We start from the raw sequence: 25,132 nt of genomic DNA on the forward strand, positions 1-25,132 counted from the left end.
TAATACCCTTGAGAGGCCATGCCATAGTTTTAAGGAACCAAGCATAAAGTTAGACCTGATTTTCAGTGACACCGTCTTGCTGCGGTTCAGTGCATTTCTCTTATAAAAGTGTCTTTCTGGTAGAATTAAAGTAACAATTGTTTCTGTTGTGGGTTGGGCCCTGGGCAGGAGCCTCGGTGCTTAGAGACCGCACGCTCTCATCCTGGCTTTTTCACTGAGCAACTGACCGAGTGCAGTGGCCTTCAGCTTGGAGGAGCCGAACCTGCGTTGGGGGTGTCATCTGAAGACAGAGGCAGGAAGGCAGCCATGTCTTGCCGGGATTCTCTGAAATCTGTTGAATCACTGCAGAGATGGGGATGATAAACTAATGTTTTCTTACTTTGCTTTTATTTTTTTAAAGATTTTATTTATTTCTTTTTAGAGAGGGAAGGGAGGGAGAAAGAGAGAGAGAAACATCAATGTGCAGTTGCTGGGGCCCGTGGCCTGCAACCCAGGCATGTGCCCTGACTGGGAATTGAACCTGTGACACTTTGGTTCACAGCCCGCGCTCAATCCACTGAGCTACGCCAGCCAGGGCCTTACTTTGCTTTTAATTGTAAGATTTTAAATAATATGATTTGTCCTAAGGAGCAGGCAACTGTGCTCTTATTAGAAATATGTGACTATTACTTTTATTTAAACCAGACTGGGTTTTAAAGGGCCAAATACTCAGCTGTGCAGCAAACAAACAGGGTGGTGGGGAGCACGGCACTCGTGTTCAGATGGGACCTGTGTTCAAGCTCGAATGGCACTGACGTCACAAAGCTGAGATGCCCTGGAGCAGAAATTTCCACAGGTTCCTCAGAGTTTTTTGATAAAAAATGTACTGGACTTCAGAAGGGGTAAGAAAAAGATATTTCTGTAGGAATTTTCCCTGAAGAATTTCAGATTCGCCTTTTGTGTGATCAGAGCACAAGGTGAACAAGGTACAGGGCAGTGCCTGGGGCCGATGGCCGGAGGAACTGGTTTGCTAGCTCCGGAGAAGCTGCGTGCATGCTCTGAACAACATGCTCCACCTCTCTGGGCTTTAGTTCCCTCCACTGGACAAAGGAGTTTGCATCTGATTGCCTTGAAGATCCATTCCCACCCTCAGATTCTGATGGCCAGGGAGGATCAGCTGTGCCTAGAGGTCGGCAGGTTCCCCTGGAGTCTCTGAAAGCTGAGGATGGGAGATGCCCCCCTAAGGATGAGACAGAAAAGAACATCAGTAGGAGCCTTTAAATGGCTCCCTTGGGGTCCTCAGAGTTTTGGCTAAGGGGTATAGCTGGGTGGAGGTACTCAGATACCTAGAGCCTTCATGGGGGGTGTTGGGGTCCTCTCCCATGACAACATCCCCTCTTTATTAGTCTGCCTCCTGTGTCCAAAGTTGGTGGGATTGCAGAGGTGGGTAACGCTGACTGTCTGTGACCACAGGGAGCAGTTGGCACTAGAGTCGGCACTCTAATGACGTCTTCTATAAAGCACCGAAGCTGTCTGCTGAAAAGTGAACATTTAGACACCCATGAAGCTGGCTTAGTTTGTGTGATGCTGATCGGCTTGCTTGACTGGCTGCCCATGAGTTATTGGGCAGATTGGATGGACAGGGACTCAGTTCTCCTAGAGGAAGACCCTAGGGGTAACAGAAGGGAAGTACAATTGGCCGAACCAATCCCTGGGCGGCCAGCCTGGAGACTGGTGTCCCCAGAGGGCCTCAGCCTGCGCCTACAGCAAGCAGACCTCGCAACAGGGTCAAGCAGGGCAGCCCATGTAACCGGGCTCCGAGAGTTTTAATTGGCTTTGTTAGGAGAGGCGCCCTGTAAAAATGCTCCTTTAAAAACTGATTTCACTAGCACCTAACCACACTCCGTCTTCAGTTTGTTTCACAGCGTTGACCCTCGTGTTCTGGTCCATTGAATTCACATGACCTTTTTTTCCCCAATCTTCTTCCACACCCTGACCCTTAGAGCCCACTTTCCTTCTTTTCTCAGCAGCATCTTGATTGTTATTACAGGGAGCTGCCTATTTACTTAAAATATGGCCAGCAGAGGTGCATTCAAGAACTTCTTTCTGATGAAAACAAGCCCAAAATAAAAAGGAGCCCCAATGCCTAGTATAATATGTTGATGATCAGACTGACAGACCACCTCATTCATCCCACTATTTTAACACAACGGCTTGTTTTTGCTTTTGTATGATCTTGTCTAGACACATACTTTCTGTGATATTATTGTTATTGTGGTGAACTCAAAATTTTATGTTTGGCCACTTCCCTCTCGCTCTGTATTATAGACACACACACACACACAACAATCTTGGGGATTGGCCCTCATTTGCCCAATGGTGGACTTGAGAAATTTCCGTCACCCTGCCAGCTCTTTCTCAGCTTGATGTGAACTTCATCCAAAAGTCTGAATAGTCTTTCTTCGACTATGAAGAGGGTCTTCTATTTTTTTGTATATGACAATGGATCTTGAAGAATATGGCTGTCTTGCAGAGGTTATTTTGGGACCTTTCTTAGGACGCTTTTAAATAATTCCCGCAGTGGGGATAATGCTGTATCTGGTGGTGCAGGGAAGTGGGTCGGAAAGGTGAGGCTAATTTCAGCTTTGTCTTCAGGGTGACTCCTGACAAGACGTATTTGGTCTTTGCAGTGAACTTTAGATCTGGCCCAAATTCAGGCTCTCCTCGATTACGTCTTCTTATAAAGTCAGAGAGCACCTTGCAACTCCACTGGTCAGAAGGCAATGGCTGGAGGGACACAGAGGGAGCACAGACTTTGCTGGTGTGTTAAAGGGGCAGGAGGCTATGAGCTTTGGTTGCTTGGGAACTGGTGGAAGGCGGTACAAAGAACACTAAGTTTAGAATCAGAATCTCAGGAGGGTGGGCTGGATTGGGAGTAAAAGAAAGAAAACTGTACTTGAACAAAGATTAAAATAAAATAAAAAAAGAATCAGAATCTCTGGGTTCAAATTTGACTCTGCCCTTGAGTAGTTGAGTGACGTTGAGTGAGTTATGTAAGCCCTAGAATCTGTGTTTCCTTGCCTGGAAAATGGGGTGACTGACATCTACACAAGACTTTTGTTGGGCTTACATTAGATATAGAATCTGAAAGCACTTAGATAAATGCTTGTGAGTAAATAATTAGTAATATATGGAGTGGAAGTGGAGGATAAATCCTCAACATGGGTGTTTTCAGTGAGTCTCTGTTGGGTCCAGGTGGATGAATAATTCTGGGATTTTTTTTTTTTCCGAAATGATTAACGTTGGTTCTGCACTGTGATCTTGGTAAAGAGATGCCATAGGTTTTCACTGGGGAGGGCGGGTGGCAGGGAGATGAGATGAATCATAGTAATGGGAGACCTCCAAACAGGGCCTTGCCTTGAGCTGGCTGCAGACATCAACCGGTGGAGGTTCAGGGTCAGACCTGGGTGGGGGAGGGGCACGCAGCCCGTTCCCATCCCTGTGCTTTAATGCCTAGCATGTAGGGGCCTCCAAAAGAAACTGACCCTCCTCCAGGCTGTTCACGTGATGAACTGCAACTTTCTGTACATTGCCCACTCCTAAAGTTCTTGGGAGTGTTTCCAGATACCTACTGACTGCTGCAGCTGAGGCATTACCCTGGGTGTTCTAGAGGCCTTGAAAAAAAATTCTGCTTCCTTATTATATCAAAGCACTATGGGGTCTGCCTCCTGTAGTTTGTTTATTTTTTTATTTTTATTTTTAAAGATTTTATTTATCCATTTTTTTTAGAGAGAGAGAGAGAGAGAGGAAGGGAAGGAGAAAGAGAGGGAGAGAAACATCAGTGTGTGGTTGCCTCTCATGTGGCCCCCACTAGGGACCTAGCCCGTAGCCCAGGCATGTGCCTTAGACTGGGAATTGAACCGGCGACCCTTTGGTTTGCAGCCCGTGCTCAATCTACTGAGCTACACCAGCCAGGGCTGTAATTTGTTTAAATGAGACTTCTGGCCACAGGGAAGTGGTTTCTAGAAGCTATTTGAGTTGAACGAGCAGGCTTTGCTGTTCATAAAGCAGGAAGGGTTCCTAGTCTGGGATCCAAGGATCTCTTGGTGTCCATGGAGAAAATTCAGGAGATCTGTGAACTTGGATGTGAAAAAAATCGTTTTTATTTTCAGTAACTAGATTTTAACTAACCTAACTAAATTTTAATATTTTTTTCAATTTGAATGTAGGCAAAACTCTACAGTAGCAAAACTTTGTAACTGTGTCACTAAGAGAAGTTGCAGACAGGTTCGTGTCACATTAGACTTGGTGCAAATTGTCTCGAAGTATGGAGACCCATAACTGACTATATTTCACAGAGGTTATTAGATCTCTACTAGGTAATCTGATTTTATGTGCTACTAAAGAAGCACATATATTACTATATCACACATTTATTTAAACAGTATGTTGATCATATTTCAATAGAAACTTCCTTTCTAATCTGATATATTTTATTTTATTTTTTAAATAATATTCTATATTTTATCTACTAATTTTTTGGCATCTTCACTATATTGAACTTTTTAAAAAGATTTTATTTATTTATTTTTAGAGAGGGAAGGAAGGGAGAAAGAGAGAGAGAGAGAGAAACATCAATGTGTGGTTGCGGGGGGTCATGGCCTGCAACCCAGGCATGTACCCTGAACCCTGACTGGGAATCGAACCTGTGACACTTTGGTTCACAGCCCGTGCTCAATCCACTGAGCTACGCCAGCCAGGGTTAACCTGATATATTTTATTTTGTCATATAAAAGCATTCTGAGGAGGGGTCCATAGGTCTTATTAGGCTTCAGAATGGGGCCATGGTATAGATAAAAGGTGAAGGACTCCTAATTTAGAGCATTCTCTTGCATAGGGCTAACAAAGAGACTTCTGAACAGCATCAGCTAACGGCTGGCCTCTTTCAGAATAGGAGTAGGTATTTTTCCTTCCCGCTGTTCCTGCCGATGGGTAGCTTTACAGTTGTGGCGGGTCATCTGCATAATGAAAATAATAGCAATAGCAATAATAATAATGGTAATAATAGCTAACATTTGTTGAGTGCCTGCTGTAAGCCAGGTGACTTTACAGGTGTGTTCAATGTCAAATTATTAAAAATTTTCCCCAACGACTTCAGATGGTTGTTCAAGGGGGGAAGGCAGAAAAGATTCCCCTCCCATCCCTAGTGGAGACAGAGCAGTTAAAAGTCAAAGTCAGGGCTGGCACCTGGACAGGGCCAGTGTCCCGGGTCTGCCACCTGTGTGGTCCCTGTGCTCGGTTTCATGCTGTTGTCGTTGCCTTGAAATTCTTAATGCATTTTGAACACGGGGCCTGCATTTTCCTTTTGCGCTGAGGCCTGCAAATTATGCAGCTGGGCCTGCCCCGGGACGTGGTAAAATTGTTCAAACGTGTGCGAACTCCCGAGATGCTCCTGTGAAAAGCCAGCCCCTGCTCATTCTTATCTTGCTCACATAGCTGACCTTGACCTCTGGTGGGAAGCTGAGGCTAGTGTAGCAGGGATGCTGTCGTTTGTGAGTTGGTGAGTTTTCTGACGTTATTTGAGTACCAGAGATTTCTTCTCGTACCTGGAAACTAGTCAGCTGGAAGGAATTTGATTCCTTGGAAAACCTTTCTGGTAAGGAATTGCTTGCCTCACAGTTGGGTTTTTTCCAGTTTTTAAAATAACTTAAAAATTGTTTCAACTGCAGTTGGCATACAATATTCTGTCAGTTTCAGGTGTACAGCATAGTGGTTGGCCATTTATGTACCTTACAAAGTGATCCCCCCCGATAGGTAAGTCTAGTACCCACCTGACAGCGTGCACAGTTACTACAATATCATTGACTGTATTCCCTTCGCATTTGTTGTTTTCCAGAGGGCTAACCGCATAGCCCAGTGAGCTAGGAGAAGCAGAGCGAAGTGTGTTCTGGAAGGGAAAACAGGACTCATGGTGCCGAGTCTAGCATTCTTGTAGGAAGGCACTAAAAAGAAACTCAAGCTTTCTTGCCTGCTGTATTTCTTGATTATTGGTATGAAAACAAAACTCCAGTTCTTCTAAATAGGGGATCCTCTAATTTTTGGAAAATTCAGATACTATTTGCTTCCTAAGCTGCAAAGATGACAATGGAATAGGCCTTATCAGGTTCTGTCTGTGGTTTACGAAGTTTTTACAAACTGTTCCAAGGTCTGAAACAGGGTCATGGACTTGGTAGGCAAGGGCGAGAGCCTTCCTGCATTTATTTGCTGGAGTGATGGAATTCAGTCTCCCAGAATGGCACAACCATGGTCTTTCTCTCATCCCTGTGATGTCCACAACATGGCATGTTTCTCACCATGACCTGTGATGGTTCAGTCACCCGGTACTTTTCCAAATAAGCCACGGTTTCCCCTTACATTTTCAGTAATAAAAACTGCTCTTTTTTTCATGGCTAATAAGTCTGAGGTGGCTTCAGGCAGCCAAGCCCAACCCCTGAGTCAATCTAGAGCTTGCAACAGAAAGCCAGACTGAAGTTTTGATGGATGGGTTTGAGTGGCCGTGAACTAGTGCTTTTGTGGCATCCACACTGGTGTATGCTCAAGGCAACTTTCATGCTAGGGCACGAGGAAAAAACTCACATTTAGGGAAAAATTATGGGAGCTGTACTTAAAGGAATCTCAACTTCCAAAATAAAAGTATGCAATCTTAAGGGACATCCTCCTCCTCTTTAGAAATACAAGGACCCATTTTCAAAGCTATAAAGTTATGTTGCACGCCCCCCTAATGTATTTATTATGGTAAATCCAGTCCATTTACGAGCTGTGTGTCTTTGGGCAAGTTACTTAGCCTCTCCGTGCCTCCTCATCCATTAAATGTGGGTAATATTTGTACCAATGCCCAGGGTTATTGCAAGGACTAAATGAGATCATGCATGTCAAGCCTAGCTCAATTCCTAGCACTTCGAGAATGCTCAATAAACACGAACCATCCTCAATGGCATAGTTTGAGTTGTCGTTTTGTAACTATACCAGCTGTGAACTTCCAGTGACGGCTGTTGACCTTTCCTTACCTAGAGCACTTTAGTCTTGTCCTGGGAAGAAACTTGAATCTTAAAATGGTCAAATTCATTGTCCCATTGCATCCCCACCCCTCCCTGGCTTCAATCCCCACTCTCACCTCCCTCCGCCCTTTCTGCATTCCTGTGCAGTTGGTCTTATTTATTTTTCAGTCGACTGAGGGTGTTGCTGAATCTTTTCTTTTTCTGGCTGCCCGATTTGGTTCCGAGGCACTCCACTCCCTGCCCCGCTCAGACAAGAATGCTTGGGAGTGCTCAGCCAGCCACAGCCCTCCCCTGTCGGAACACCCTGTTCTTAATGCTCTCTGAGAAGCGGCCTTTCTGAGGCCTTTCCCCACTGCCCTGACCCCCCATTAAGCCAGTGGTCTAATGAAGGCCAGTGGCTCCGAAGCTAGGGGAACGTTTTGCATTGCCCACATCCTCTGCTTTCTTCTCAAAGCTTACAAAAGAGATACTAAGAGGCTGCTTCTGTCCTGTGAATGTTGGAGGCTGGGCTATGATGCCATTGCTTAATTAGTGTTGTCATGATCTTCATTTGAGTGACTTGTTTAGCTCTTTGTGGCCCTTTTCGGCTTGCGTGCATCATGTGATATTGACAAAGCGATGAGAAATGAGAATGTGATGACACTTGGCTTAATGCAGGAATCACACCTTGAGCACGGGTCCCTTCCCCCGCGGGGCTTGGGACCTCAAATCACTCGGCAGGACCTGAGTGAATCTTCACAGCTTGTCTCTGAGGTATGTGTGGGCAGCCTCATTTGCCCAGTGGGAAAGCGATGGTCTGGGGGCCAGCGTTTCCCGATTACGCTGTTTGCCCAGGGCTGCACGGAGGAAGCCTGTGAGAGAGGCCGGACTGAGATTCAGGCACTCCAGGTGTCTGTTTTAGGAGGTAACCTGTAGGCCACACCTACTCCCTGAACCGTATTGACTTTCCGAAGTCTACAATTTGGAAGAGTGTGGTTTGGCTTTGATCCTATCCCGGCAGCCCCTTGTCTGCCCTTGTTAATCGGATTCACAATCTTCACCCGGACTGGCCGGAGGCTGGCTATATCATTCCGCGGATCTTGGGCGCCCTCGCAGAGCCAGACGATGGAAAAGTACAGTGTCTTCTGGCCTCTAGGCCCTGCCAGCGCTGGCGCTGGCTTGCTTGATTCCCTCTTCCTTTTGAGAGAGCAGGAGGGTAGCGTCCACACTGAAAATGCAGGGGTTTTGTGTGTGTGTGTGTGTGTGTGCGTGCTCTGGCTTTTGGGGATTTATTTATTTATTTTCTGGGTTTTTACAGGAAAAACAAATTGGCATGCATGCTCCATCAGACCAGCTCAGGCTGTTTGGGCAGATGCCTTTCTTTGCTTTTTTCTGTTTATTTTCCAACAAATCAATGCTTAACTGGTTGTTATCGGAGCAGCGCAACAGGTGCAAAAAAATAACTCCGCTGCCAACTCAAATGAAAAGGTAGGGCTTATCCCCTCTGGGAGGTATTCGGAAGATAACAGAAGCCCCTGCCAGCAACTGAATTAGCAGCTCTGTTTACGGTGGGTTTTATGTTAACAACCCGCTCCTGACCCTCCTACACATAAACACGCCATTGTCTCGGGGAGAGACATTCAGCTATCCAGACAACCAACGGCTTTATTCTGCCCCGAGTGGAGATTGGTTTTGGCTGAGGCTGCTTTGTGAAACTCAGGGGCATTCCCCTGCCTGCCAACTCGACGTCTTAGTGAGGTTTTCCTGCGGAGGGAAGGGGGTGGGCTTGCCGGAGAGAGGAGGATCGGCCGGCCCTGTCTATAAACGTAGTTGAAGTTCTTTTCCAGGTTGGTCATTTCCAAATGCCAGAGCAGGTTGCCCGTCTCTCTCTGCTCTTCCTCCATTCCTTCCCCAGCAGGAGGTGGGACTGGAGCTCAGATGACTTTGGAGAGAGCTACCATTGCTTCGGGAAGCGGTGTCCTTACAGAATGAATAATCTACCCGGGTAGGGCAGCCTCTGCATTTTGTCCCTAGCACCCAGTATAGTGTTCGGTGACTATTAGGCGTTATGCACATTACACACACACACACACACACACACACACACACACAGTATATGTGTATATCCCTATATGTGGATAAATACTTATAGTAGCATGGCAAGAATTTCTTGATGAGTATTTCTCTCCACTGAAGGCTAAGACACCAATTTTTCTGGGTACGAGGCCTAAATCCAGGGCAGCTAAGTAATCTTTTGAAGAGCTAAGGTGGGGATGGGATCAGGTAAGGGCGAGTCAGATAGCTACAAGATTATCTTCATAGGAACGATTGTCATAAAAATCCTCTGCAAATGCGGTGTTCCAAGGCCGAGTTTGTCTGTCTAGGCTTCAGAGAGTCATACTTGTGAGTCGCTGGGCATTGCTGAGTTTACCAGTTTGGTGATAGTGAGCATTAGGAATTACTTGATTTCAAGTTGGCAAATAACATGGTGATAGAATCTCCATGGACAGAGTGGAGCTTGAGTTCTCCAGACTGAAAGTGTCATCTCTGACTTTCCAAGGATTTCTTGGCATTTATGGATGCCTCCTTCAAGAGAGTTACCTCCTGGAGTTAGTTATCTTACTGTGGGAAATGAGGGAAGGTAGGTAGGTGAATCTATGACCAGAAGTTCTTAACTGTGAGAGTGCTTAAGGATTGGTTAAGGGAGGTTCTTAAAAATGTAGATCCTGCCCCCGCTGGTGTGTCTCAGTCGACTGAGTGCCAGCCTGAGAACCAAGGGTTGTTGGTTCGATTCCCAGTCAGGGCACTTACCTGCATTGTGGACCAGGTCCTGGGGGGTTGGGGGGGGCACATAAGAGGCAACCACACATCGATGTTTCTCTCCCTCTCTTTATCCTCCCCTTCTTCTCTCTCAAAAAATAAATAAGTAAAGTCTTTACAAAAATGTAAATCCTCTTTTAGAGATCTTGGGTGAGAGCCCAGGAAGCTGCACGTTTAACCCCTCCTCAGGTGAGGACGATACAGGTGGTTGTCATAAGAAGTGAAACCTGTTTTTCATTTGTTTGTTTGTTTGTGTTTTAGAATAAAGAAAGGGGGTTAGTGAGGAGACAGCTGCTAAAGTTCAGGGTGGTAGTAAATTTGATGAATTCTTTACTGCATTTGCCAAATGGAGGTTCAGCATGGCCTTGCTGGTTGCACGGTTCCTACTCCAGTGGCTGAAGGAGAGGGACGGGACGCCCTTCCTGGTGTCCCTGTAGGGGAATGAGACGGCGCCAAGGCCAAGTAGCAGCAAGAACAGAATCTCTCAGGCCTTCTCTTATAGGCTGGTGTGAACGTATGTCTCCGAAACCTGACTCCACTAAAGTCTTCTTTATTTTTCAATCCATCCTGAGTGCAAGAGAGATTTCTTAAAGATCCATGATGTCCACAGATCTGTAGGGTCCAGCGGGTGGTCTGTGGGGGGCCAGGTGCCCACAAAATACGTGAAAAGCCAGGTGCGGACATGTGTTTTTGGTAAACGGAGGGAGCCCTAACTTCTACTGAGGTCTCAGAAGGCTCTGGCGACCTTTAAGATTCCAAGTTTGCTCTGTTCTCCTTAGTTTGTCATATCTGAATGGGATCGATAAAGGCTCCGGAGGTCATGTAAGGTGATCTCATGTTTCAATCAACTTCGGTGTCTGTCGGCTGTCAGTGTCTTCGTCTCGTCTGAGTCTGGCTGCACGAGTGATAAAGATCAGCATGGCATGTATGTTCCCAAACGGCTTACAGTCAGCGCGGCGTATCTGGAATGGATCAGCACCGGGCCTCCCGATGCAGCCTCGTTGCTCGGGAAAACGCTTGAGAGCCCAGGAATAACACCTCAGATGTTGCCCCTGGAGCATGAAATGTCTGCTTCAAAACACACCACAGGCTTGTGAAACTACCTGTGATGTAACACCGAGAGGATCAAATGCATTCCCCAAGCTTGATTCACATTTTGATTCACTTGGAAACCATGGATTTCGTCTGCATCTCGTTCGGTGAGACTTCACATGTACGTGAATTTGCTTTTCTCCTCCCCGGGAGTGCACTTTTTTTGAAATGACAGTCATGCTGAAACAGGAAGTCCATAGCGGTTGCGACATCCTTGAGGCACATGCTTTGAATTCACCTGCTGCTAACTTCGATTCAGGACTGAAAATGGTCTAGACATCGCTGTCATCTCCAAAGTAATTATTCAAAATGCCTAATTGCTCTACTGGCTTGAGGAGTAAAAATAGCCCCATGCCAGCCGGTTCTGTGGCAGTTTTGGGATGGGGTGGTTGAGTGAATAGAGGGGCTGGGAAGATGCAGACCATGGCTTTGACTCCCAGCCCCCTGGGGCTGGGGACAGAGAGCACAGGCACCAGCCAGTTCTGCTTGACCTCTGCTCTGTGGCCCTCAGAGCTCCCTGGCAGCAGGAGCAAGCTGTGCTTTTTGGCCCGAGGCCTACTTTGAATAAAGCACAGATAGTTATGGATCAGTTTATTCCCAAAACACAAAAGAAAATGACTTTATTGAGTCATAGAGGGAGTATTTATTGTATATATGTACAGGGTGGGGCAAAAGTAGGTTTACAGTTGTATGTGAAACAGAGTTTGTTATTGCATTATCATTTATTATTATATTATTTTTCATATGAACAACTATAGACCCACTTTTACGCCATCCTCTTTGTGGGTATCTACACATATGTGTGTGCTCATGTGTCTGTAAGTGTGTACCTATGGATACATGTGTAGATCCATGTTAATGGCTACAAGAGTATCATGAGTTAAACTGGCCCAGCTTTGGAACCACTAAGCATACTGTGGAGAAGGCAAAGTGAAGGCAGCTTTCTGCTCTTTCATCCTGGAGGGAGGGAGCTCTCAGACACCTTGGGAAGAACAATGGCCTCAGATTGCTCTGGCAAAAGGAAAGAGGGTCTCAACCAGGGTCCAGACTGAATGGGCCCGAGTTTTATCATCTTGGGAAAGCTTGATAAAGGCGAGAGGCGCCCGAGGGCACAGGGAGAATTCTGTGAATAGGTTTGGAACAGAGTGGGGGCGAGGATGAGTTGAGGGCAACATTCTTCTCTGGCCAATACCTCCTTCACGGCAGAAAGTGGCTGAGTTCCCGGGGTTTATGGCTAGATGGTCTGAAGTTTGAATTCTCTTCCAGCTCCAATTCTGGCTAAGCTGGGTGACCTTGGACAGGTCACTTCAACTCTCTGAGCCTCAGACTGGTCACCTGTGAAATGGTATAATAATAGCCTTAGAGAGTTGTTATCTCTTCTCAGTCAAGACTCACAATATAAATAATACAAAATGCATTTAAAACCATTAGCACAGAGCTAGCCCATTTTAAGTGTTCAATAAGCCCTAGCCACTACAGTATATTTAGTATTACTATTATTTTTACATCATTCATTCCCTGGCCTCAGTAACCCCACCATGGAGCAAAAGACATTTCTTCCAACTGGGTTGTATCGCCTCTGTCTGGAGGCGAGGCCAGCTGAGTGGTCCTTGGCTTTGATAGAGTCTGTGACTGCGCACGGCCTCTGGGGTTCTGGGGTCCATGGTTCCAGCTCTTTGCCAGTGGTGTGTCCTTCCCTTGCTTTTTTGCCCCCATTAGCTCCAATTCCAGACCCTATTCTTTGCAGATACTGAGCTTTCCTCGTGCTAAGGGGCCCCGTGGGATAAAGAAACCCCGTGGCCACTCTCTGGCAGGAGCTCTCTCTTTTGTGCCAGTAAAGCAGCCGCGGTGTATGGGAGTGCAGGGGAGGGCGATACCTGTGGCTTGCGGAAGTGTGCCCTCCCACTGCTCCTGGCTGTCTTGGGCACAGTGTGGCTTGTGGGAGGAATGGGAGTAGGAGGGATGGCTTTCTGTCCCTCTAGCAGGGACTGTGCCCACAGGAGCACAGCATGGCTTCTGTGAGCAATGGCCGAGAGCGGCTGTTCATAGCTCAGCCTGATGGTGCATCCACACAGCAGCCCAGAGCGGGATGGGGAGGTGGGAACTCCAGCTCCAGGCTCAACTATGCCGGCCAGCTAGAACTAGGGAGTACTGTGTAGATGGAAGAGGTTAGAAGCCTTCTTTGAAATGAACTTGGCCGTCAATTTCCTCCTTGGAGATCCAAAAAAATAGTAACAACACAATAAATAACAACAAAGCAGCTAACATTTACCAGTACTTACTATGTGTCAAATACTTTTCTATGCATTGTACAGAGGCCTTCTCATTGTGTCTTTCAACAACCCTTTTCATATCATTTCCATCTGACACTTGAGGGAACTGAGGCCTAGAGAACTTGGATTACTGGTCCAAACCTTCCCCTTCAGTGAATTGGCAAAGCCAGGCGGGATCAGACGCAGGGCTGTCTGATGCCAGAGTCTGGAGTTACCAACCATTATACCATCCTGCCTCTGATGAGTCTGCTCTGGCTCCAAGGATGTCCCCAGATCCAATCAGCACAGTTTTAAAGAGAGACTCGTGGGCAGTCCCTGTAACAGCAGCTGACATTCCTTGGTGCTTGCCACGGACGAGAGACAAGGGTCTCTCAGGGTTTTCACAGACATTCTCCTCGAGTTCTCACACCAACTCCACTTTCCCCCACTTTTTGTTGTGTGGGGAAACTGAGGCTGTAGAGAGAGGGGTACTTCCCTAAGGTCGACACAGCCAACTGGCAGGCAGAACTAAGACGTTACCCCTCGCCCTCCGAGGCGTGAGCTCTTGCTCCTTCTGCGCTGGAGAAACACGGCAGCGCTGGGCTGGGTTTGAAGCTTCTCTCACCTTGCTGTCATCCTTTCAACTCAGGCGTTAGCGAGATCGGGTCTCTGTGGCCAGGCTCGCCTTCTCCTGAGCCACAGAGCCAAAATGGGAGGCTCTGAAACGTTCGGTCCGACCAAGGGTTCTGTTGCCCCTGCCCCCAGGTGGGGTGGAGGTCAAGCCGGGGCTGGGAGAGAGTCTAGCTCTGACGGCGGCCTAGGGGAGGGGCGGGCACCAGGGTGGTGGGTTGTCTCTGTGTGTGGGTGGCACAGAAGTAGTCCAATTCCTTTGCACCTTAGGGCTGTGCTGGAGTTTGTGTTTGACCCAAAACTGTGCATTAACAAAGTGGGGAACAGAGGGTGGCTGACCTCACCCACCATGACCCGGGCATGGGGCCGTTCTGGCATAGCTCAGCATTGCCTAAAATGAAATAGGTCCTGGCTGGAAGCCTGGTGTGAGATTCTTGTCTTTACCAAAGTCTGCTGGGCAGCTAGCCTGTGTGACTCCTCCTCCAATACATGGTAGATGCCTGTCTCTGAAAGTGTCCGTCTTAGACACTTTTGCACAGAGGGTGATGCCTTGGTCAATGTGAAAGTCTGGGTGAACGGGAGCCTGGAGCCAGTACTGTTCCTCCCATTTTTCCTACACATGGGAAAAAGGGGGCATAATCAAATGCAGATGAAAACCTCCCTGGATAATCCACATTGCATTTCAGTTCTGGTATTTGAAATACAACATACAGTTGTATTTTTTGTGTGTGTGTGGAGTTTCTCATAGCCCAAGCAACCATTTGTGCTGTCTTCCTGGAACACCCCCTGGGAATAGACACAGTTGCCCCTGATAACCCCGTGCATTTTCCTAGACCTCCACTTAAGAGGCAATGACTTGGTTTGTACCAGGCACTGTATGGGGGCCTTACTGTCCCTTATGTCATTGAATCCTCCCACGAGCCTAGGTGGTAGTTACTGATGCCATGCCTGCTTCCCAGGAGAGAGGAGAGCTGCACACACAGGGTAGGGGGTAGCCCACAGTCACCACACCAGCAAGGTCAAAGTCAGAGCCGTCACTTCCACAGGCTGTACTTTTAACCAGCGTTCTCAACTGGTGGTAATTTGGCTACAGGGGACATTTGGTGGGGGGTGCATTTGTTACTAGAATATTGTGGCTAGAGGCCAGGGATGCAGCTAAACATCCTGTAATGCACAGGGTGAGCCCCGCCACAAAGAACCATCCTGGCCCAAAACATCAGTCATGTAGAAGCTGAGAAACTGCTTTTCACCGAGTGCACTTGGCCGAGGACCACCCCCAGAACTCCCCCTTGAGCTAGAGATGAGGATCAGTCAGTCCTTTATCCAGCTTGCTTCTGGCTCGAAGGGTGAAATCCTTCTTACTTAGGCTCTGAATTTTCTTCTTCAGCCCTAGAAAAGGTAAAGTGTGTTAGAGAAATGCTTTGAGGACTGATGTTTAAACAAAGGGAAGGAAACTGATCTTTATCGGAGGCGTGTGTGCTGGTGCCGGATTAGACACCTTTAATGCCCTTACACTATTTATCCTTCAAAACAGTCCTTATACTTAGAAGACATCGATGTTCCCCTGAGTCCCCCTTTTAGAGCAGGGAAGAAGTTGGGGCTCAGAAAAGTGAACACACTCCAGGTCACATGGCTCAGAGATGGAGCCAGAATTCTAACCCAGGCTTCAAAGACTCCAAGTGTCTACCTCATGTCCTTGGTGCTTGGCTGTTCTTTTTCTTTTTTCTTTTCTTCTTTTCTTCTTTTGGTAGGAAGTAATAGAAGCTATACTGAAGGTAAAGTGGGAAGTTTGAAGAAGAACATTAAAAAATCCCCCTACTTTTTATTTAAACAATTTGTGTGTGTGTGTATTTATGTATTTATTTATTTTAGAGAGAGGAGAAGGAAGGGAGAGAAACATCGATGTGAGAGAGAAACATCGATTGGTTGCCTCTCAGATGCTCCCCAACAAGGGCTGAGCCCACAACCCAGGCCTGTGCCCTGACTAGGAATCGAACCTTTTGCTTTGCTGGACAATGCCCAACCCCCTGGGCCACAGCAGTCAGGGCAATAAGACCCCTACTTTTAAATGAAAAGGATTGCTTCATATGCCCCATAAAGTAATCACGAGGTACCACAGAGATTCTGTTTTGGTGGGAGTGTAGATGAGTTGGTTATAATAGTGCTTTTCTTTGTTTTTTTACCGTTCTCAGGGCACATTTATTATCTATTATCTCATTTTTTAAAAAAGATTTTAGTATTTATTTTTAGAGAGAAGGGAAGGGAGAAAGACAGGGAGAGAAACATCAATGTGAGAGAGAAACATGCATCCGTTTTGCCCCGACTAGGGACCAACCGAGCCACACCGACCAGGGCTCCATTATCTTATTTGATCTTCCCAGCAGTCCTCTGAGGCTGTGGGGGGTGGGGTGGGGTGGGGTGCGGTGGGGTGGGGCAAATGTTTTCCTTTGACACCCGAAGAACTGGGCCCAGAGCAGGGCTGGCGGTGAGAGGCCTTTGGCCGTGTGAGCCCGGGCCCTTCTCTGTCCACACCGAGGGCGCTGTGCCTGCGATGCCCTGCTGGCCTAGAGACACTGGCCTTCTTTTCTCGAAAGCCTGGGCGAGCTCAAGTGAACTCTGACTCCGTGAGGGCTAGCCACATAAACTCTTTTATGAGCAGTAACCATTTACTGTGCCCTGTAAAACAGGGCCCCTCACCATACTGACTCCTTTCCCTGGGAAAAGGGGTGCCAGCCTCCTGGTAGGGGGGGAGGCAGCGGTGACCTTGTAGTGCTCAAGGCTCCTCTGTGGGCTGAGGAGCTCTGGAGGCCACCAGAAGGTCATGGGAAGCAATGGTGTCCGCCCCGAGGAAAGGGGCTTGTGGGCAGTGGGTCACGAGGGGAGAAGTGGTCCACGCTGTCCTGTGATAGTTACTGAATTCTTTTTTTACCACCCACCAAGCTCTCTCCACGCACGTCCTCATCAGAGTCCCATTGTACTTTGAGTGTGGGATTGTGCCCATTTTACAGGTGGGGAAAGTGAACATCAGAACGTTTTTGGCTAAACAGACTTGGAATTCGCTCAAGGTCATGCCCAGTAATCAGGGGAACCAGGGTCTGAGCCCACATCTCCCCAACTTCAAAGCCAGGGTGCTTAGCCCTCATACCACCCTGCCTTCTGGGGTTTTCTTTTGGGACGTGGCGAACAGAAGCTCTGAGCTAACCGAGGAGGCACCTCGGAGTTGGCCAGGGCAGGTCTTGCTTCCACTGAAATGGCCACTTATGAAGAGCCCCGCAGGCAGATTCTTGTGAAAGAGTTTCAGGGAAATCTTCCCTGCCCATCCCCCTGCAGCCTGGAGGGCCTTGTCCTCCCTGCACAAGGGCTGGGCTCTGAGCTTCAGCCCTTTCAGGGTTAAACAGTAACCTTTTTACTGCTTGTGGTTGAGCACATTTTGGCGAGGAACAAGCCCAGCCTTGAGCAAACAGGAGACCGGCCTTGCCCCTTCTCTTCCCCAGCCTCCCCGCTGGGGACTGGGAGGTTTTCTTTTACCTTGAAGTCCCTCATCTGATTTCTTACCTTTACAGAGATTGCTCTGAAAAGCTGGATGGAGAAAGGCCCCCGTTGTTGTGAAAAAGAGAAATATATGACTTGGGTTGGTTTCTCCTTCTCTGAGGGTGAGGATCTAAAAGGTTTCTGGAAGAGAACTTAAAATCAATGTGGCCACCTTCTCTACAGGTGTTTGTGTGGGGAAACTGAGGCCCATGCTTATTTTTGACTTGGCTCGGGACACTCCTCATATGTGACACCTGCTGTGGAGCCATGCCCCGTTCCGTGCCAAGTGCTGAAGGTGTAGAAACTCATTTAATCTCCGATCAGTGCTGAGGTAGGCAGGCTCATCCACACGGGGCACGTGAGGAAGTGAGGGGTCAGAGAGGTGGACGGCTGTCGGAGTGAACGCTAACCCTAGCTGGTCAGTGGGAGCGCTGGGAACCAACCCCAGCCCCTCTGGCATGGAGACTCTCACACGTGGCACCGCCGGGCGGAACCCAGCTCCCCCGTCTTGCCATGCCGTGGTCCCTTCACTGCCACGTGCTCGTCCTTCCCACCCTGCCTTTCCTTTTCCACCTTCTGCTTAGGCTGCTGGAGTCAGGCCCAATCTTTGCCAACCATGAGGGTGATGTTAATGATCATCGTGAAGGTCTCTGTCTCGCCTCCTTTAACTCTGTTCCCAGTACCTGAAACAGCGTCCAGTCTATTGTAGGGCTGACACATTTCTGTTGAGTAAATGAATACATGTATGAATTTTTAGTCCTTTTCCAGGCCCCTGTCCTGCCCTCTCTGACCCTCCCCAGAACTGGAAGGGTAGTAGCTAAATTAGAGGAGGAGGTTTTGAGGGCCAGAACTACTCTGGATGGGCACTTTGATCCTGGGGACATTGGGGACCCTCAGAGATGCAAGATTCCCCCAAAACAGGCAGAAAAGTTTCCACGATCTGCTGCTCTCAAACTAGCTTTCTCTCCCTGTCCCAGCATTTTAGGGAGCACAAGTTACCTCTACAGATCCTCGGTGATGCTCACGTGCCTTCTGGAAATAGGTTGCTTTTCTTCTGAATGACCGAGCACTCATTTAAACAGCACTGGGTTCTGAAAGGCACAGGGTGCCTGGCTTCGGGCATGGGAACATTACATATACATAGATGCTGGAGAATTGAAGCAAGGGTTTCTAAAGTATACATTTTTTTACATTGTTTAAAAAATTTCAAGCAATCCCTTGGAAGAAAGGCTCTTCTCCTGGGTCCTTTACTGGGAGCATGTGTCCTCAGACTGAGAAAGTCACCTTTTGGTCACCTTCCAAGCGTGTGGTATTCTGCAGGTCTCTAAGACGAGAGAGGGAGACAGCTAGTCCAAATTTTTACCAAGAAGGAAGGGAGGGGCAGTATCTCGCCAGGGAAACCAGTTGATTCCTGATACGATCACGAAGCCAGATACTGGAGGAGCTCTCGGCACACCACGACTGAGGCCCCCTGACACAGCCCACCCGTGGCAGAGAGCTGTGCGGAGGACACGGGCTGGGCACCCCGGTGAGGGGTGGCCGCGGTGTGCTGGGACTCGGGAACATCTGAGTTCAGGGTCCTGCACAGGTGCTGGATCTGTGCTACCACCAGCTTGGATTTTCATTGATTGCACGTCCACTTTAAACAAAATCTCTTTGGCATTTTCACTTTTGGGCTGGCGGGGGGGTGTGGGGTGGGGGAAGACAAGACTTGGCGGCTGGCCAGACTCGCCCTGTGAGCAGGTATTGCATTTTCCCTCCGTTTCATTCCTGATCAGAGATTATTCATTTATGAATGGGTGGCTGTAAAAACTTGCCTCATGCATATGAAAATTGAGCCTGGAAATTTTTAATTGCCAGGGAGTTTTGCATTTACCGAAAGGGCCGTGGCAATATGCTTTGGAGGCAATGGTCGGAAGGACAGATTCTCTTCCTAAATTCACTGTATGGCCTGTACTGTCCAATGACGTTTGTCCAAGAGGCACTGACTGAACGGGCTGTTCGATCACCTTACAGATCATGATTCTGGAAGGAAGTGGTGTAATGAATCTCAACCCCAGCAACAACCTCCTCCACCAGCAGCCAGCCTGGACGGACAGCTACCCCATGTGCAATGGTAAGGGGGCCGAGGCGGTGTCACACCCCAGGGGATTTTTGCTTTGCTTTCACTAGGCTTCATTTTCCAACTTAATGCATGAACAACACAGCAGGAGGTGTGAGGCGCCGTGGGAGTGGGGAACACTCTTCACGCTGGAGTTCTCTTTAGTTCCTGGTGCTCCAGCCTGAAGCCCGTTTGATAAATTTCATTGTTTCCTCCCAAGATTGAAGGTGCTGGGTGGGTTGTAGAAGAGATGCCCAAAGGAGAGGTGACCTGTTGAAGCTTTTAACAGTATTTGGCTTAACATTTCAAGATAGGCTAGGAGGAAAAGGTGTGTGTGTGTGTGCATGTGCATGCATGTGTGTGTGTGTTGCACGGAAGCACGGAGATTGAGGAAGAGGGCGGTATAGCAGCTTTATCTTTCTATTTCACGTTCCGGTGACCTGCCTGTGTAAGGGGCAGGGGGTATGTCAGGAGACCATGTGCCCCCTTTTGGTGCTTCAGTCTAGAACCTGTTGATTAGAAGAGGGAGGGGCAGTGGTGGGGCTTATCGAGGGTTTGGTGACCAAGCCCGTGGCTTATTGTAGAAGCGGAACTGAATCAAGCTGTTGCTGAATCAGGGCTCCACACCCCACGGTGGAGGCACTCGGTTTAGGCAGAGTGCTGTGCCTCGAACTGCAGTGGCTTTAAGAGGCTCCAGGTCTTCTCCCACGGTGCACCTGCTGCCAATCTCCTCACCAGAGGCTCTGCTGCTCGGAATTCCCTAAAAAAGGGGCACGGCCTGGTGGTGAGCGCAGTCTGAGAAGGAGGCGGGTGATCATGGAAGGATTATGTTCTCCAGTAAGCAGCTGGTCCGTGGGCTGCTCTGCCTATGAACTTGGAACCCCAGCCAAACACGCACAGGCGACCTTCTCTTACTTGGTCACCTGTCCCGCCCATCTGCTGCCTTTCTGGGGGAGTGACGGTTTCTGTTGCTGGCCTCAGATTGTCTGTGGGGACCTTAAAGGAGGATTCCAAATAGGGCAGGAAATTTCTTCAGACTGGAAAGTCTTTGGCATCCCCAGGCCCTTGGATTGTGGATTAAGGCAGCATTTTTCATGTTAGTTTTGGAGACAGCCAGGGCAATTTATTCAGCAGGGAGAGGAATTTAGGTGTCATTTTCACATCTTAATTTCCAGAAGCACCGAAGAAGGCCCAGCTTCTGGTCATGGTTGATGGGGTGGGGGATGTCAGTTGAATGAAAGAGAAGAGCTGAACTCATAGGAATTTCAGTGTTCCTCCTGCAATCTCAGGCATCTGATGAGTCCACGGCTGATGGAGAGAATTGCCCAGCTGACTTCATAAGAAATTCTCTGGTTCTTTCAAGTTCTCACAGGACACACTATCAAGAACTATCCTCTAATCTGGATCGTGAGGCACTGAGAGAAGAAATTCCAGGCCAGTTGTTGGGTTATTGAGAGTTATTACCTCTTGTTTTCACTCCCAGAGCTGCACTCAGCAACTCTGAGCTCCATTATTTTAGGAAAAGAGAACAAAGATTCATGGAACCACAAAAAAAATATAGCCCATCATTAAACAGCTGTATTTGTGAGACCCCTCAGAAACGGAAAGGAAGTGGAGAGACATCCAGTCTAAGCTCTTTGTGTTTATATATTTGGAAACATTTCTATGTAATTTAATTTTTGGACTAGATTGCCCCAATCCTTGTCCACATCCCCCTCTACCATGGGCTTCCCCTCCAGGGCCCACGCTGAGGGTTCAAGGCTGCTTTTGTCTGGTCAAGAGGTATGAGGAGTAAAGTATTATAACACAGAGAGTGGCAGTTTTGCCCAAGGCAGTCACCTTCGCGCCTAAATCATCTCGGTCTCCTGGTCGAGTGCTTCCGAGGCCTGGAAGCGGTGCAGGGGTTCTGAAGGAGTGAGCAAAAGTGGGATTGGGTTGGAAACATTCTTCCTACGGCCTCTCCTCTGGAGGCGTTGAGGGCTGGGCCATGGCATTACGGGAATCCAATCTTCAGGGGTTCTTTAGTTTCTCGCAACTCAAACTATACCCACAGAGGATCGTCGTCACCTTATCATCACCATCAAGTGGAAGCTTCTTAGGAATGCAGAAACTCAGGTCTCACCCCAGATCTGTGGAATCAGAGTCTGCACTTGAACAGCATTCCCTGGTGATTCATAATTCCATTCGCATTGCAGGAGCACTGATCTACCATGGACTGGAGGCGAGCTGGGGACAGTCCCGGGGCTGTGCGTTCCTCTGTCGGTCCCTCCTTGAGTTCGTGGGAACATCCGTGTGTCATGTTCAGTCGCATCTCCCCTGCTTCAGCTTGGTGGGCCGCAGCAGTGTATTCCTCGTCCCCCGCCCCCACCCACCCTTTCCCGAAGAGAGCTGTTCCCCTTAGATCTCTGTTTACAAGGGGGCTGACTGTCAGACCTCTCGGGCCTGTCCCCTGCCCACAAAGGCTGTCGCCCTCTTCTCCGTCTCTCAGGACTTGGGGCTGACTCTGTGATGTTCTCTTAAGCGAACGTGAAATGGCACCCATACACAGATGGTTAGCCCATATTAAGCTTAGCGGTTTTTATCGGCTTGACTGAACTTCTCTTCTTCACTGGTATTTGAATGAACCATCTCCTGCATGCACCTCACAGCTCTTCTAGGTCCCCACATCACTTCTTCCTCAGCAACGAACTCCACTACAGAAGTTTCCAGAGAGAGCCCTTAAGATGGTGGAGCCTCTGTGGTATAGTTTCTGCAGGAGGTACAAAGATGGCTGAGACGGGGTCCATGACCGTGAGCATATGACTTACAGAGGAGAATGAGGCAGTACTTAGATGCCCTTAAGGATAAGCTGAACATGACGAAAGCCATTAGGAGGAGGAGTACCCAACACGCCCCCTGGAGACAGCAGTCCTTACAGAAAGCTGGGACTCTGTGATGACTTCGTGGGGTGGTCGGGGTTTGAAAGCTGTGTCGGAACCCACAGGGAGTGATCGATAGAGTATAAGCCGGGCTGAAAGAACAACACAGAAAAAAGGCAAAAGTCATAGGGCACTTGAAGAATAGCTAGTTAAGAACCTCAGTGTGTGGCTTGGCAGTTTTGTACCTCATTTCATTGGGTGAAGGGGAGTGACTGAAGGTAACTGAGTAAGGAAATGACCCTGCAGTAGCGCTGATAACCAGTGTGGGGCAGGGGCAGAGCAGCACGGTTGGCAGATAAGTAACCTGGGCCACTTTGGGGAGAAGCAAAGGCATCCAAGAGGAAAGAACCTTATTCTCAGGCCTCACTTTTGGCTGAAAAAGGTCTGAGTTTGGGGTGTGTGTGTGTGTGTGTGTGTGTAAGAGAGAGAGAATAAAAGATGGGAGAGAGAAGCAGGGAAGAAGAGAGGAAAACTATGTGGGTACGAACAACAGCTAATAAGTTGCAGACTCTGTAGCAGTGCTTCAGCTTTGATGGTATTTTGGAGGAGGTGGGGGATGAGCTCATGTCCTCAGTAGTTCAGGTCTCAGGTCATCATCCGTTCTCAGGGGTGTTTTGCACTAAGGAGGATGTCAAGCGGCACAGAGGCTAAAAGGTCAGCCCCTACTGTAACTGGGAAAAGGACCATACTTCCAAGAGCCTCCTCTCCAGAGCCAGTCTCACGCTCCGACCCCACTGGTACACAGGGTGTGGTTGCGTTCCTCACCTCATCCAGGCACGAGGGGTACAGCCCCCTGTCTGGGATTATGCCTGAGGACAACCATGGGTCACTCACAGAACCACCTCCTCTTTTGCAGTTTCCAGTGGGTTTTTTGGAGGCCAGTGGCATGAAATCCATCCTCAGTATTGGACCAAGTACCAGGTGTGGGAGTGGCTCCAGCACCTCCTGGACACCAACCAGCTGGACGCCAGCTGCATCCCTTTCCAGGAATTTGACATCAACGGCGAGCACCTGTGCAACATGACTTTGCAGGAGTTCATCCGGGCGGCGGGGACAGCGGGGCAGCTCCTTTACAGCAACTTGCAGCATCTCAAGTGGAACGGTGACTATCTTTCTCCCCATCTCACTGGGAGCCAGCTGAGAAGAGCAGGGACTCTGCAGCCAGCAGGCTTCCTAGGCAGGGACACCAAGGGCTGGTCTCACCTCCCGTTTCCAAGACAGGGCAGTAGAGGGGAGGTGAGAGAACAGGCACCAAGCCTAGGCTACGAGGTGTGTCTCATGCCGTACTAACCTAGTGCAATTTAACCCTCTCCTTATGGCTGAGTTTCTAGATGTGCTAGGAGGGTGTTCACCGAGTACTTGCTACTCTCAGAAAACCTTTTTTTCCTTGCCTTGCAAACAGGGTTTGATAGTTTCATTCCTAATTACTTGCTTGCTAAGGTCATTATGACTACTTCTTTGGTTGAAACTTCTAGACCTAGGTTCTTCAGATGGAACCTAAGGATGGTAAGAAGATATAAAAAATTAGATCTATGTTTGTGTTTTGGGAGGGAAGGGGAGAAGGCTTACATTATTTCAGCAGAGTCTTAAATGTTCCATTAACTAACAAAAAAGGGGGTTAGAGCTAGTGGTCTGGACACATGTAGGATGTTTCTGCCGTCATTTCTGGAGTTGCTGCTGCCCTTGGAGCCCCACGAGTCTGTCGCTGAGCCTCACCCAGCACCCAGACAGGCACCATGGACGTGCTGTGCCCAGGCGACAGTTTATACACATGCGCACACGTTCTGTACTGTGTACTGTCTTATGTATAAGACATGGCAGGGCAGACAGCTCGTGTTGCGAAATGTCTTTGGCACTGGCATAACGTTGCCCTGATGATGGTTATATAAAACAGGCTCCTCTGAGAACGGTGGCTATTTTGGAGAGCAGGAGCACATAAAGAGAGTGAGCTGGCCTATCCGCTTCAGAACGAGCAAGCCTGTCTCAGTGGATCCTGTGTGTAGGCAGGTAGCTGGGGCTTGGAAAGCAGGAGTTCCAGGCCCGTGAACTGTACTCAGACCCGGACAGCTGCCGTCATTGTCATTGCCGAGGAGGACCCAGGGTCTGGCTGCAGAGCTGGCGGCAGTGCTGGCCCTTTGGGATGACCTCATTCAGCTCCCGGCACTTTCTCCTTCCCACCCACCTCCCAGAGGTGCTCGCACATTCTTCTTTTACTAGAACCAAACCAAACAAGGCGCTATAAATAACCCCCAGGAATCTTCAGAAAGAGCAGACTTATGCTTGAGGAATTAGAAATATTTACCTCCCCACCTCCAATTAAGTCCAGGCCTTTAAGCTTTTACCCTTGATTGAAGCCTAAGGCAGGGTGTCCTGGGAGGCAGTGTGGCCGTTTTTGACCTTCCATCTTTGACCTTCTGTGATTTGTTTGGCCCCACCGGGTGCTGCGGGTGCCTCTGTGAGTGCCTCATGACCTCTCACCTTTGAGTTGTTGTTTACCTCTTTGGAGATGTTCTATTAATTTACATTTATTAAATGTTTATGTATATTAGGCACGCTAAGTAAATTGCTTTGTTGTTTGCTTCCTTGGAGATGTTCTATTAACTTACATTTATTAAGTGTTTATGTACACTAGGCATGCTACATGAATTGGTTCATTTAATGACTTTATGAGAAAAGTACTGTACCCATTTTACAGATGGGACAACTGAAGGTGAGCGAGTTTAAAGACATGGACCCTGCTCCTGAGATATTTATAGTCTGGCCAGAGAGGCA

The 25,132-nt window shown here is 48.4% G+C and overlaps 1 protein-coding gene across 2 annotated transcripts in view; it reads left to right on the forward strand.

Annotated features, from left to right (window-relative positions):
- The window catches only part of EHF (ETS homologous factor), a 42,467-nt gene that overhangs the window by 2,527 nt on the left and 14,808 nt on the right, over nucleotides 1–25,132 (forward strand). For both annotated transcript variants that reach the window (XM_028517522.2, XM_036029223.1), the window contains 2 exons: nucleotides 19,358–19,457; nucleotides 23,217–23,462. In XM_028517522.2, the coding sequence (XP_028373323.1) occupies nucleotides 19,361–19,457; nucleotides 23,217–23,462 (343 nt within the window). In that variant the 5' untranslated portion in view covers nucleotides 19,358–19,360. Of the gene's footprint in view, nucleotides 1–19,357; nucleotides 19,458–23,216; nucleotides 23,463–25,132 lie in introns of those variants that run through there.

Source organism: Phyllostomus discolor, chromosome 6 (assembly GCF_004126475.2).
Source record: "Phyllostomus discolor isolate MPI-MPIP mPhyDis1 chromosome 6, mPhyDis1.pri.v3, whole genome shotgun sequence".
NCBI lineage: Eukaryota > Metazoa > Chordata > Mammalia > Chiroptera > Phyllostomidae > Phyllostomus > Phyllostomus discolor.